The 15,124-nt window shown below is 44.0% G+C and overlaps 1 protein-coding gene and 1 long non-coding RNA gene across 4 annotated transcripts in view; one reads left to right on the top strand and one right to left on the bottom strand.

Moving 5' to 3' along the window:
* Positions 1 to 5,576: 5,576 nt before the first annotated feature.
* The window catches only part of LOC118658270 (putative adhesion G protein-coupled receptor E4P), a 57,052-nt gene continuing 47,504 nt past the window's right edge, over positions 5,577 to 15,124 (bottom strand). Inside the window, exons 13-17 of the mRNA XM_036313536.1 lie at positions 14,884 to 14,950; positions 14,211 to 14,302; positions 12,879 to 13,059; positions 9,172 to 9,267; positions 5,577 to 5,879 (exon numbers count right to left, since the gene is read on the bottom strand). Coding sequence (XP_036169429.1) covers positions 5,769 to 5,879; positions 9,172 to 9,267; positions 12,879 to 13,059; positions 14,211 to 14,302; positions 14,884 to 14,950 — 547 coding nt within the window. The 3' untranslated portion in view covers positions 5,577 to 5,768. The remainder of the gene's footprint in view (positions 5,880 to 9,171; positions 9,268 to 12,878; positions 13,060 to 14,210; positions 14,303 to 14,883; positions 14,951 to 15,124) is intronic.
* Positions 8,273 to 10,775, top strand: LOC118658271. Of its 3 annotated transcripts, none has more exons than XR_004968266.1 (3): positions 8,273 to 8,830; positions 9,091 to 9,269; positions 10,494 to 10,775. It is a non-coding gene; the product is annotated as an uncharacterized LOC118658271 (long non-coding RNA). The 3 variants fall into 3 exon arrangements; XR_004968264.1 differs by having other exon boundaries at positions 8,276 to 8,818; XR_004968265.1 differs by having other exon boundaries at positions 8,281 to 8,818; positions 9,091 to 9,180; positions 10,494 to 10,773.

The raw sequence follows: 15,124 nt of genomic DNA, 5'->3' as shown, positions 1-15,124 counted from the left end.
ACCTATTGTTTTCACTAGCTGATAAGCATAGACAGAGAGCCCCCCCCCACCCCCCACCCCGCCCCCAAGGCTGGGTGCCTTTGAAGTCTTAGCAAAGGTCGGAGCTAGGCACCACCTCTGTTTGTCCAGACAGTGGTAGCTGAAGCAACTTCCCCATCTATTATTATGTAAATCCTTGCTGATGGGCTAGTCTGCCTGTTGCTGGGGGTCGCCTGCCTAAGGGCTATGCTATGGTGGATCCCAGATCAATTAAAGCTTGGTGAGGCCTGAGCACCAGGGGAAGTCCTTCCTCCTGAGTTGGACTTACCCGCCTGGCCCCCCAAATATCCAATTATCTCTTGTCTTTTCTCTTTCATTTGTGTGCGGCTCCGCTTCCAGGTCCTGAACCCTGAACCACGAGGGACGTGGAGGGAAACATTTACCAACACTCCACCACCACTATGGGCAGCTCCTTCATGCCCACGCATTCCCCTGCATGCTGTGTATCAGGGTTTCAGTATGTGCCCTTGGACCCCACCGGATGTGGCTCTGACAGCTCAGCCCTTGCCTTGTCCCTGGAGGGGGGGGGAACTGGTCCCCTAGGCAGCAGGGGGATAGTGACAGTGTAGCTGGTCAAGTGGAATGAAGTTAACTAGAAGAGGACGTTCTGCCAAGAAAAGGCGGGGGCCTGCAAGCGGGCCACGTCAGAACAAAGTCTTGCACGCAAGATTTATTGTTCAGAGGTAGAATTTCCTTGAGGTGATAAATAGTCCATGAGGGCATGGAAAGTACAAGGGAGGGTACACAGCTGCTGGTTGAGAGGGTCTTTGAACAATACTGGAAATTAATAGTTTAATGTATAACTTAGCTCAGATGATTTCATAGGCATGCCTGTTTACCACTGTCACTTGCTGTACTCCATTGTTACTTGCTGTACTCCCCAAATAAAAGCCATGAGAACTTTGGAGGTTTTGCTACACGCCTGAGCGAGCAGTAGCCCTCTGCTTCTCTAAACTCAATCCTGCTTGCCGAGCTCATCTCAGCTTCACTGTTCACCTGCAGACCACCTGCAGACAGAAAGACAGCAGAGTCCTTTACATCTGCCTGGCCACCCTCAGGTCACTGGGCACCTTCCTGCAGCCTGAGCTTAGCGCCCCCGCCCCCATCATTACCCAAGGGCCACGGTTGGCTGGACTTAACTGTGGCCCTGTGCTTGATTCTGGCCTCCTTCCCTTGTGCTGCTCTATCATGGTAGCAGGCATTCTTTTACTTTGTGGGGGTCCCAGAACCCTCCCTCTCTCAGACTCTGACTCCCTAGGTTCACTGGTTTTGCCTCTGGCCCCCGAGGGCTCCCCCAGTCTGCTGGATGCCAAAGGCTCTGGCTTTCAGTAGTGATACAAACTCTAGGTGGTTGCTCCTGGTAGAACCGGACAACCTTTCGCTCCCATTGCCCAGCTGGCATGGACCACCTGCTCCAAAGACCAAGCCACATGCACCAGGAGTTAATCATTAGCCAGGAGTTAATCATTCTTGAGAGGGGGACAGGGGGCTGCCCCAGGGCCTCCGGCAGAGTCGAAGTCTGTGGACAAGAAGTGCTGAACTGGGAGCGTAAGGGCAGCTTACCCAACCTCTGCAGCAACAGGATGTCTGCTTGCCTATAATTAGCCTACCCCTGCTTGCTGGACCGTGCAGCCCCACATCCTGGCACAGTAAGTTTACCGAGGCTTTGAACAGAAGCCAAGTCCCCAGGTGTTGGCAGCCGGTGTCAGCCAGGGGTCTGTTACAACCTAATTTTTAGCAAAAGAGAATGTTAGAAACCATACAAAGACCCGGAAGCAAGAAACAGAACCTAGGCCTGTATAGGACTAAGTTCAGCAGAATTGGGGGGCTCAGCTTTGGGAACTGATCCCCTGAGCCAGCACACCGGTGTTTTGAATAAGGGTGAATTTCTGCATCTTCCGAGTGCTTAGTGGTCTGTCTTCCCGCCTCTCAGTTACTCTGCTGTGGCAGGAGGATCTCGCTGGGCAGGGGGCGGCTGGGAAGCCCGCATAGGTCTCCCAGCGTCAGAGTTGGGTGGTGAGGAGGAGTGGTGGAGGGGAGGATGAACCTCAGAAGCACAGCTGGTTTGGGGAAGTAGTGGGTCCTCAAAGAAGGAAACCACATGTGGCCAGGGCTAGAACCAGTGTCTCCTTGCTGAGCCCAGGGACCCAACCCCCAAAGCAGATTGCCACCCCCACTCCAGCCCCCCCGCCCTCCCAGCCACACCTCCCTGAGCCCGAGAGAAAGGTTCATTTCTGAGTTTCTGATTTAAAAATAACCAGGAGCCATCCACTAGCAGAGTGTGTCCACTTATTGGTCATATATTATACTCTATTCACTGAATCACACACGTTTTATTTCATATGACACATACATTTTGGAGGTCTTTTTATAAGAGCACATGAAAACATGCCTCATTTTAAAAACTTGACTACAGCCCTAACTGGTTTGGCTCAGTGGATAGAGTGTCGGCCTGTAAACTGAAAGGTCCCAGGTTCGATTCCGGTCAAGGGCATGTACCTTGGTTGCAGGCACATCCCCAATAGGGAGTGTGCAGGAGGCAGCTGATCAATGTTTCTCTCTCATTGATGTTTATAACTCTCCCTCTCCCTTCCTCTCTGTAAAAAATCAATAAAATATATATATTTTTAAAAATAAATAAAATAAATATAAGTAAAATGTATAGAGCAGACTGAAGCATCTGGGGTTCGATTCCGATCAAGGGCACGTACCTAGGTTGCAGGCTCCATCCTCGGCCCTTGTCAGGGCACACTTGGGAGGCAACCAATCGATGTCTCTCTCACATCAATGTTTCTCTCTTTCTATCTCTCCCCCTCCCTTCCACTCTCTCTCTAAAAATCACTGGAATAAATATCCTCAGGTGAGGATTAACAAAAAATAAATAAATAAAATTTTAAAAATAAATAAATAAATCATTTGATTTAAAAACTTGACTGCGTATTCCTTATTACATTCTATGGATATGTCACTAATTACTGAAACAGTCCTGATGGATCAACACCTTGTTTCTATGACAACAATGAAATGGAAACAGTAGAATGGAAGGTGATGTATCAACATGATGGTGAACTATTGTGAATGCGTCTGATCTGTTTAAACCAAACACCAATTATTATCTAGAAATTTTTGGTCTGGCAGGCAATTAAAAAAACTGTGAGCCACTTGTTGCTTGCCATACACACATTTATTCTCCTTCAACAAGTTAATGAACAATCAGAACCTGATCTGTTCAGCGGCAATGAGAGCTAACAAAAGCCCTGGGCTGTGTCAGTCTTTCTTGACCTGTAGCCCTTGTTTGCCCCCAACTGTTGCATCAGAGAAAACCTTCGCTCATGATGCTCTCTCTCCTCAGCAGTGAAGGGTGTTGGGGGACATTCTTTCAGTTTGTGAAGGGCGTCTGGGACCTTGTGGCATCCATGCAACGGCCCCGCACACCCCAGAGAGACTCAGGGACACAAATGCGGTTTTCCAGAGTTTGGTGGCAGGAGGTAAGCCCTGCTGGCTGGTCTCCTCTTTGCGTGTGGCAGCCTCGTGGACTTGTCAATGTACTTACAGGTTTACAGTCACATGTTTGTGTACAAAAGGCTCCTTTTCTTCCATCCAACCCATCACGGCCAATAATTCAGGGTGATGGAATACATCACCTCACCCTGAATTTATATTTCAGATCACCCTGTATTTATAAATCAAATTTATCACAGTTTCCCTGGAATAAATTACTAGCAATGGTGTGCCACGCCAGTACGACCAAGGGTGATCCCGAGGGGGGGTAGGGGGGAGGGGTGAAAGGATTAAGGAAAGACGGACAAGAGAATAATAGCTGGATCTCGGTGGGACGCTGCCTCCCGAAGAGGAGACAATGCCAGCGCCCACAAGCCGAGTCTTTATTTTATAGCAGATGCCACGAGGCAAAGTAGGGGCGTGATCACGTTGTTTACAGCATTCTCGTGAGTTCCAACCTCACTCAACTACATGCACCTGAACTCTAGCACAAGGCACGTGGGGCTACGTGTTTGGACCATAGGTTCAAGCTCACAGCCACAGCCGTTGGCTATGATTGTGCTGGGAGGGCCCTGCCCTCCAGCTGGGACTTGCACGTGGCAATGAGAGGACCCTGACCTTCCATTAGTCCGAGGCTTAAACCTGGCCAAAACACCGTACTCATGCCCCACACAATGGAAGTTTTAAATGAGCAGATTATGCACATATTAAATTTGCATAGTGTCAAACTATCCTCCTGAAAATGGTGCATCTTATGCAAGTTTTATTCATGTAAATTTGAAATTGTATGATATAAAAAACACCATATGAGCTCTGTCCCGTGTGGCTCAGTTGGTTGAGCACTGTCCCATGCACTGAAAGGTCACCGGTTCCGTTCCCTCTCCTCCCCCCCACGCCCCCCCTCCCCCCCAGGTCACATGCCCTAGTTTCAGGCTCAATCCCCAGTAGAGGGTATGCAGGAGGCAGCCAATCGATGTTTCAATGTTTCTCTCTCTCTCCCTCTCCCTTCCTCTCTCTAAAATCAATAAAAACATATTTTTAAAAAACACCAGGAGAGTCTCCCAAAATTTCAACTTTCCAAGGGGAATCACAGAATTTCAAAGCCAGCCAGTGGAGTGAATTATACCCTCTGGTTATATCGCTGCCACGTGAAGGAGACATTGAGCTAGTTGAGCAGAAAAGGGACACAGTCCTTTTGTCCACAACCCAAAAATCACACATGAAAGTTCTTCAAATGAATTATGATGACTCTTGGCTGTTTTAACATTTATTGTTGTAATTTAAAATTGTTTTTTAAATGTGGGGTAAGAACATCGTCCATGCACTTATTGATTCTATTGCTGAAAAATACACCTAAAATCCGGTAACCTTGGAAAACAAATTAGGAAGGGCAAAAAAATAAATAAATAAGGCCGAACCACCACTGAGAGAATTCATGCTGGTTTAGCAGCCCTTACACTAGCACAGGCTCAAGGTGAGACTAAGAAAACAACGTTTTCTTTAACCAGATGGGTTCAAAACTGTTATCAGGAAAAGTCCCGGTGACCTGACCACAAGCTCCTTCCGGTGACAATGCAGCACTAATGGGGGAATGGGGGAGGGGAACCCCCTTTTTAATATGTATTCATATGGGAATTACGTATTGAATTATGCAGATGTTTGAGCAATGTAAAATCTTTACAAGCATGAAAGGCAACAGAGAAGCAAGAGAAGGATTGTGAGCTGAACCCAGGTGCCGGGCAAGGTGGCAACAGCTGGAAGAGGGAAATCCACTCATTTCCCTCCTCATTAAAAAGGATCCCTTGCCGTAACCGGTTTGGCTCAGTGGATAGAGCGTCGGCCTGCGGACTGAAATGTCCCAGGTTCGATTCCGGTCAAGGGCATGTACCTTGGTTGCGAGCACATCCCCCAGTAGGGGGTGTGCAAAAGGCAGCTGATTGATGTTTCTCTCTCATCGATGTTTCTAACTCTCTATCCCTCTCTCTTCCTCTCTGTAAAAAATCAATAAAATATATTAAAAAAAAAAAAAGGATCCCTTGAACACTTTACTGCACATAACATGCACTTCTGGGTTCCAGTCTAAGAACGTTCCCGTGTTCCTCTTTCTGTCTGTGGCAATAAAAGCCAAAACAGGCGAAGGCAAGATGACTCGTTTTCACAGGGAAGATACAGGCGATGATGCTTGTCCAGTCCTTATGTGACCACAGGGGGCGCCGTCCATGAGCAGCTCAGTGTTCTGTTCTTTGCCAAAAAACAGTGACAGGATGAGTCCCAGGCTGTGACTGGAGAAACACAGGGTCTCTTCTGTGGATAAATTCTGATGACTTCCCCGGTTCCTCCTACTTGGGGGAGAAAATACGGAGAAAAGGCTGACGAGAAATTTACACCTCAGAAATTCACTAAAAAGTTTAGCATACAGGGGCTGACAAGCTAGAATTGCTAAGGTCCAAAGCTGAATAAAGAAATCCTACCATCTGACTCTACAGTTCCACACCTCGCCCCTACCATCATAGATGGCCTTTTTATTTATTTCATCTTTTTACAAACAGGTGAAGTGCTTACTGTGTGCCAGGCAGCGTTCTAAGCACTTAACACATAGGACCTCATTTCATTCTCATGAGATAGATACTACTACTCCCATTTTATGGATGGAGAAACTGAGGCACAGCGACATTGAGTGGCTTGTGCAAGGTCACAGAGCCTGGAAGTGGTATAGTTGGGGTTTGAACCCAGGCGCTTTGGCGTCATTTAAATGCAACAGTGATGAATCACTTAAATGCTACAGATGCGTAATGAAGACTTCAAGGTTCAATGCGTGCTTTTTAGAATGCAAAGTGTTGTTCAAAGATAAGGAATCATAGCCTTGGCCGGAGGCTCAGGTGGTTGGAGTGTTGTCCTGTAACCAAAAGGTTGTGGGTCCGATTCCAGGTCAGGACATATACCTAGGTTTGGGGTTTGATCCCCAGTCAGGGTGAGTACAGAAGGCAACTGATCAATGTTTCTCTGACATTGATGTTTCTCTCTCTCTCTCTCTCTCTCTCCCTCTAAAAATCAATAAAAACGTATCCTCTGGTAAGGATTAAAAAAAGATAAGGGGCCCTGGCCAATGTTGCTTGCTGGTTCGAGCATTGACCTGTACACCAAATCGATGCTATGGATTCCACCTTGTGAGATGGTTTTGGTGACCAAGTGTGTGTTGGGACCCTTCATTTACAGCTCAGATAGACATATCCTTTGACCATTGGTGATTTCGGACAAAAGGAAACCAGCGGAATATATTGTGAAAACAGGGTAATGTTAGGACACAGTCAGTAGCCACATAGCAGAACTATCCTTGACGTGCAACTGTGTGTTCTATGAACAGCTGTTCCCTAAAGTTGTTCATCAGAAGGAACAACAATTCTGATAGCAACCAAAGAAAGTTGTCAACATTTGGAGGGAAACAGACCTGTGTTAGAATCCCTCTAACTGGCTGAGTAGCTTTAAGCCAGTGGTTCTCAACCTTGGCTGCACATTAGAATCACCTGGGAATCTTTTAAAAATCCTGATTTCTGGGCCTCATCCTCCGGAAATTCTGTTTCTTTGTTACTAATGTTATGGCCTCACCCCATAATGAAGAAACAGAATTTCCGGAGGATGAAGCCCAGAAATCAGGATTTTTAAAAGATCCCCCCACCAAAAAAAGATTCCCAGGTGATTCTAATGTGCAGCCAAGGTTGAGAACCACTGCTTTAAGCAAACCATTTGAGCTTTCCCTGTTTTCTTTACTCAACCTTAAACAGGCAATTTAGACACAACAAATTAAGTTGATGGGCCAGGCACTGCTCCAGACAAAAGGAAAACTATAGTAGCCCAAACCATGAAACTTACAGAGGGTAGAGACTGACTAAAAGCAAACACTCTGATGTCTTTAAAATAAATAACATATAATGAGATACAGGTATTCAGAGAATTAAAATAGAATGCAGTGACAGAGAGTGAGACTATCATAGAATGAGTGGTTAGGAAAACTTCTCTGAGAAGGTGACATTTCAGCTGAAGTTCGAACATTAATGAGACAACCTGGGAGGATGAATGGGAAGGGCAGGGGTCCTCAAACTTTTTAAACAGGGGGCCAGTTCCCTGTCCCTCAGACCGTTGGAGGGCTGGACTATAGTTTAAAAAAAAAACCTATGAACAAATTCCTATGCACACTGCACATATCTTATTTTGAAGTAAAAAAACAAAACGGGAACAAATACAATATTTGTATTTGCATGTGGCCCACAGGCTGTAGTTTGAGGACCCCTGGGCTAGAGGAATCAGCTTGTGCAAAGGCCCAGAGGCAGGGATGAGCCTGGGAAGTTCAGGGAACTGAAAAGCAGCCAACACAGGTGAATAGGGGTGTTGGGCCAATTTTAAGTGATGATGGGAGGTTCAGTTTGATTCTAAATGTGATGGGAAGGCAGCGATTTAAGTAGGGGAGTAAAATAATCTGATTTATATATTTCACTGCCACTCTGGCTGCTATATAGAGAATGGGAAAGGGAATGGGGGGGGGGGGGAGAGAGAGAGAGAGAGAGAGAGAGAGAGAGAGAGAGAGAGAGAGAGATTTTAGGGTGAACTTTTAGAGTGACATATTAAGGGTCAGATTTGACCACTTCGGTAGCCACCTCCCTGTGTGTGTGTGACATCGATAAAACTTACCCCATATTTTTCCTGTACTCCACCCATAGGAATGTCATAGAAATAGTGACAATGATAGGAAAGAAGTAAAGAGTGCTACAATGTTATAGCAATAGAAAATAACTGAAGAGTGTTATAGGAAATGTAGAAAAATTATTTTGTGTGAAATATTTATGTGAAATATTAAAGAGCACAGGAATGACCACTCTGGCCAAGCCTTAGCTGCACCATATAGATAAGACCATAGCTGAATGCTCCCCTTAGGAATGACGTCTGTAAACCTGATAGACACCTTCTGAGTGACACTGTAGCTGATAACCAGCCTGTACTCTGATTAACACTTTTGTAATGACGTACGTTACTGATAGCCATCTGGACTGCCGTGGGTCAGGACAGGCTTAAAAACGGGTCCCCAGACATCGATCCTCTTTTTGATCCATGCTCCACGCTGCCTTGCTCCACGTCAGAGGGCGGAAGAACGCCAAACCTCTTCCTGCTGACTCGACCCAACCGGACGGCCAGCCACCCAAAGACGGATCCACCGCTGCCCGCAGAGGATGCCACTCTTTCCTGGGGACCCCGTTAAGTCTGAGCCCACGGCACCAGGAACCTTGTGAATAATAAAGTGTGCTGTGTGATTTGCAACTGCATATTTTTGTATAATTCCTCTGGCAGTCTTAACTATATTAATATAAAATCAGATAATAATGCCTACCCTCGGTCCTGCTTGCTTAGAGTAGTCTCTTTGCTAGCAACTGCTTAATGTCGGAACACCTGCATGGTTAAGTTTATCTCAAGGGACGCCTTGGATAAAACCCCACATACTCTACTCGGACATTCAGCTTCATAATGCAGGAACCTAATGCAATTTCTCTTTTCTTTCAGATCAAGAAACAAGGATGTTCACGGCAGCACGAGAAGTGGGGTTCAGACAAGTGCACGGCGTGGCAGAGAAGCTGGTCTTACCACTTTGGTGTGGGTAGTAGAGGCAGAGACCTCAGTGCTTTCGGTTTCAACTCCTTTCTGCACCCCACTAAGCCATTTCTTGTATTCCATTCGCACCTGTAAGTTTGAGGAATATAGAGGATTGTGTTACATCCAGAGTTTGGTTCAGAAAAAAAAGGAACCTAAAAATAGGAGACTAAAGACTAGCCACTGCTCTCTACAGCTCTCTCATTGGTTTTCTGTATAGTCTTGACCAAACCCATAGTGATTTCTTTTAAGTATATTCTTATTTATTTCAGAGAGGAAGCGAGAAGGAGAGAGAGAAACATCAATGTTGAGAGATCCCCTACTGGGGATCGAGCCTACAACCTGGGCATGTGCCCTGACTGGGAATGGAACTATGATCTCCTGGTTCATAGGCCGACACTCAACCACTGAGTCACACCAGCTGGGCTAATTTTTAATTTAAATTTTACTCTCCTCAGTTTTAGAAAAGGTGTTTACTAAATGTCAAGCACCATAAGGACTCTACATGGTGATAATAATGAAAGTGATGATGGTGATGGTGATAAAGGTAATGATGATAAAAAGGGTAATGATGAAAATAATGAAGGTAGTGATGATGATGGTGACTATGATGAATGTAGTGATAATGAAAGTGAATATAATCATGTTAGTGATGGTGATGATGATGGTAATGATGATAGCAAAGATAATGATGGTGGTGGTGTGATTATGGTGTAAATCAGGGGTCCTCAAACTTTTTAAACAGGGGGCCAGTTCACTGTCCCTCAGACCATTGGAGGGCCGGACTATAGTTTAAAAAAAAACTATGAACAAATTCCTATGCACACTGCACATATCTTATTTTGAAGTAAAAAAACAAAACGGGAACAAATACAATATTTGTATTTGCATGTGGCCCGCGGGCCATAGTTTGAGGACCCCTGGTGTAAATGATGATGATGATAATGAAGATTAAATGGTGGTGATGGTGACAATAATGATGATAGTAAAGGTAATGATGGTGGTGATTATAAGGACAGAAAAAGGCCGTTCCTTTTCTTTGCTGTGGCCTTCCACAACTTATGAGAAGCACCTGGTAATTAAACCCCAAGAGTGTTGGCTCCTCTGACTTAAACAGTTCTTCTGTTCAAACTGCTCTAAAGCTACTCTAAAGACTACATTCTTGCATCTCCCTCCTCCCTGCTGTTTTCATAACCCAGGGATAATTCACACCAAGGAACCTCTAGTTAGTAGAAAGTTTCCTTCCAAGCTTCTTTTGAATTCTTTTTTTTTTCTTTTGAATTCTTCATAACTTTTGTTCTATGCATGTTTTACAGGCTTGGGGAAAATTGATAAGACATCTCCTTAGGACATCTGCTGGACTGTGTTCTGGAAAGCAAACTAACGTTTCAAGACAACCCCCCTGGTATCTGCTCAACTTCAACACAAACCTCCTCCCTTCCTTGTTGCTTAGCAACAAACAGCCACTGCTTAAAAGAGCAGACCACCCTTTCTTCCCTGCCCTGTATTGACTAGCAATACTTGACCCTTTCCTCTCTTGGAGAGTAAAATCAATTTCCTCTCTGCAAATCTTCTTTCAGTTGTGAATTCTTTCACAGCCCAAGTCACCAGCCAAACTCTAACAGTGATTATGATGATGAAGGGCACCATGTATTGAAAACTAGTTGTGTTTAATGTACTTACATACAATATATCATTTAACCCTTACATAAATCCAATCAGTAAATGACTTCTTGTCCCCACTCCCCATTAAAGATGAAGAAGTTGAGACTCTTGAAGGTATATTACCTTGCATAAGGTCAGACAACCAGCACTCAGAATCTTGTCATTCTTACTCCAGAGACCTAATACTAAGCCACCCAAAGTGACTCCACAAATTGTCTTCCTTTAACCTCTTCAACAGGTTATAAAAAAGACGTCTGAATATTTAATACTCAACATTAATTTGCCAAAACACTTTAATTGTATTTTATTTCTTGTGTGTGTAAAGAGTACCAAGCATTAAGAAGGCACTAACAGCCTAGCCTGCGTGGCTCAGTGGTTGAGTGTCAACCTATGAACCAGGAGGTCAAGGTTCGATTCCCAGTCAGAGCTCAATCCCTAGTATGGGGTGTGCAGGAGGCAACTGATCAATGACTTTTCTCTTATCATTGATGTTTCTATCTCTCTCTCTGAAATCAATATTAACAGACAAAAGAGAAATTAATGAACCGTTAAGATGTCTTTTTATCACTTGCATCTTTTTTTAAAATATATTTTATTGATTTTTTACAGGAAGGAAGGGAGAGGGATAGAGAGTTAGAAACATCGATGAGAGAGAAATATCTATCAGCCTCCTCCTGCACACTCCCCACTGGGGATGTACCCGCAACCAGGGTGCATGCCCTTGACTGGAATCGAACCCGGGACCCTTGAGTCCGCAGGCTGATGCTCTATCCACTGAGCAAACCAGTCAGGGCATCACTTGCATCTTAATTGCTGGCAGTTCCACTCACTAGCAAAGAAAGAGAAAGCCAGGAAAACCATACTCAATCTTCTATAAAGAGTAAAATTATAATAATGCCCTCCACTGAGAACTTGGTATATGCCAAGGTTGTTACTAGGAGATTGATACTGAATTATCTCATTGAATTATCAGCCCTATGAGGTAGGTACTGCCACAGTTTTGGATGAGAAAATCGCAGCTCAGAGAGGGAAGCAGCCTGCCCAAGGTCACACAGCAACCCACTCATTGGAAAAACTGGGATTAAACTAAAATCTCTCTGAGTTTACTAGTATCATAGATTTTGCCAAATATTACAGTGCTCTCCATGCAGTGCCCTTCACTACAGGAGAATTATTCATCCTCTCTCTTGTGAGTTCAGGTTTGGCCATGTGACTTGCTTTGGCCAATGAAAGAGATGACTGTGCCATGATCACTTTCCCTTTGCCATGAGAACACTGATGTTCTACATAGGGGCTGCCCCCTCAGCATACATCCTCAAATGAAGATAATGTAGTTCATGGAGCTATGTAGCATAAGCAAGAAATAAATCTTATTGTGAATGAGGGGAGGGAGGCTATTTGTTACTGTAGCATAATCTACCTTATCCTGACTGATAACATGTTCTGCTATGAACTGGTTTGTGTCCAGTTCATATGTTAAAGCTCTAGCTCAACAATGAGAGCCAGTGGCCATCATTGTCTTGGTAGGTGACCACTGATGGTTATTTGGAGATGTGGCCTTTATGGAAGTAATTAAGACTAAATCAGGTCATAAGGGTAGAGCCCTGATCCTATAGAGTTAGTGTCCTTATAAAAAGAAGCATAAAAGCTCTCTCGAATTCTCTCACCCATTGAGGACACAGAAAGGAGATGGCCACTTGCAAGCCAACTAGGAGGCTCTCACCAGAGCCTGACATTAGTTGCACCTTATCTCAGAATTCCATCCTCCAGAATTCTGAGGAGATAAATTTCTGTTGTCTAAGCCACACGGCCGCTGTTTTTTATGGCTGCCTGAGCAGATGACTGCATGTTCTTAAGAGATATGCTCAAATGATTAATGTTAAGAGGCTAAATGAAACCCAGAGCACATGGCAAACCCAAGCAGCACCTAAACCTTCTTCCCAGAATCAAGGCAACCCCAAAATATAAAAGGTCAGAAGAGGACAAGAAATGAACAGCCATTTAATAAAACTCGGAGAGAAAGTAATTAACTTTACCTGGCGATTAAGGAGACAGTGTACCACAAAAAGCAAAACCCCCTGCAGGACATTGATGATGGTGAACATGTAGGCAATGACTAATCCGATTGTCTTCCCAACTTCATCAACCATAAAAAATCCAAGGCCCCAAGAACAGCCCAGGGTAAACAGTTGAGCAATGGCTTTAAATGTCATGACTCTGAAAAGGAAAAAGAGTAATAATTACTACCATTTATCAGGGACGCACTGCTTGTTGGGCACTGTACTCAATGCCTTGGGTGCATCACCATCTTTAAACTTCATAACAACCTTGGGTGGCTAAGCAGCTTTCACAAAGGCACGTAGCTTAAGGATGAGGCAGAACCCATGTTTTCAATTATTGCCTCTGAGAATAACACTTTCTCCCACTCTTGGAAATGATTTCCCTGCGAAGTCTCTTACCTGGACTTACTGGAAGATTTGTGGAAAGTGCATTCTAGAAATTTCTATTCCAAAAAGTGGATGATGAAGATATCATGACTTTAGAACATAACACGGTGTTGGATTTCTTCAAACAAAAATTGTGTCTAGAATGAGTTGTTGATGGCCTTAGGCTAGGCAAGCTGGTGTGTGTGTGTGTGTGTGTGTGTGTGTGTGTGTGTGTGTGTGTGTGTGTGGAGATATGGAGAAACACCAAGAAGGCTGACATTCCAGCCCTCCAGGATCAAAGAAACTGAAGCTGAGATGTTAGGTTAATTTCATACGTACATGAGATCGAAGGTAAGATCTGAAGTTGGACAGAAATTCCTTTAAGTTTTGTCCACATGACTCACCAATGCAAGGTTTGTACACGCTCTTGGGTACAATGAATAGTTTGTTCCTCTTATCAGGGGGGATATTAGTAGTGCCCACCACAGAGGTTGGTGTCATGAGCATTCAATGAACTAATCTTGGTAAGTGCCCAACACCTACCAGGTTCCTAGTTAATATTAGCTGTTGCCATCAGTATTTTTTAATAATTTAGGTCAGCACCAATGAGAATTGAGTTTTTACAACCAAGGAGAATGGAATCCAAAAGTGGTTGAACTTTCAGGGTGAAAAAGATAATGTTGATAGTCTTGGCATTAATTTTATATGAAGAGTGAGCTACACAAATGAGGCACCCAATGAATATTTACTGAATAAAGAGATGAGGGAGTACATGAAATCACCTGAAAATTATAGTTTTTACTTCTTCTATAAGTTGTCCCTTATGTATTCTTTATCTAGTGCCAGGAAATGTTACATCACATTTTTGTATAGGTTTTTCTCTCCCAGGCAGAATTGTCTTGTAGGAAAATCTGGAAAACAGTGATTCTGGTAACTTCTTACCTGGTGTCCTGAATGGTGGAAACTTCTTTATTGAGGGAGGAAAGTTTGCTTCTCAAAATCCACAGAATTTGGAAGTAGAACACCAAGTTTATCTGTGGAAGCAACATGGGAATTTTACTTGAAATTTCCTTTTGAGGCCATGTCATGCAACCCAACTTGAGATGAACCTAAGACTCTTTTCCCAAAAGATACAGGCTTCATAAGGATGGTGTAGACACATGCTCTGGTGTAAACAGCACACAGTATAGAACCTGTGGCACTTAGTGCTTGATCACAGTGACTATATAATTTATCATTCAAACCAGGACACTTTGAAAGTGAAAAAGTGCTGTTAATATCTATACCAGGATAATGAATGTAAATGAAAGTTCCTAACCAACAGAAAAACATGTTACTCTATGCAGAGTAGACACTTACTAAATATTTGTTGAATAAACGAATGTAGAATTTTTAAAAGAATGCCTGGTAGAGGGTTATATTATATCAAAGCAACCAGTGAGTGAGTCAGAAGCCAGGGAAAGACACAGACAGATTTCCAGTAAGAGAGGGTTGATCAATTAAGTTATATTTCCTTATCTTTATCTCATTTCCCCTTTAACAAATAACAAACACTCTCTATGCTTGGCCAACCCAGGGCAGGCACCCCAATATATAACCATCAGTGGTCACCTACCAAGATAATGATGGCCACTGGCCCCATGAAGCTCCAGATGAACCCTTTATCAATCTTGAGCCAGCAGCTGTTGAGAGAAAGATAAGGATTCCCCACTTATTTCTCAGAAGAGAAAGTATTTAATTCAGGCTCCTCTCACAAGATCTGAGCAGTGCCAGAAGCTGTTTAGGTCAGACTTGGATTTTAGATGGAATCAGGCCCGAGTCTCCATCTGATACAGGCTATATGTTCTGAGTTTCAG

The sequence above is a fragment of the Myotis myotis genome, unplaced genomic scaffold (assembly GCF_014108235.1).
Source record: "Myotis myotis isolate mMyoMyo1 unplaced genomic scaffold, mMyoMyo1.p scaffold_m19_p_6, whole genome shotgun sequence".
In the NCBI taxonomy this organism is placed as follows: Eukaryota; Metazoa; Chordata; class Mammalia; order Chiroptera; family Vespertilionidae; genus Myotis; species Myotis myotis.
Note: the sequence above shows the minus strand (reverse complement) of the source record. Positions and strands in the feature narration are given on the sequence as shown.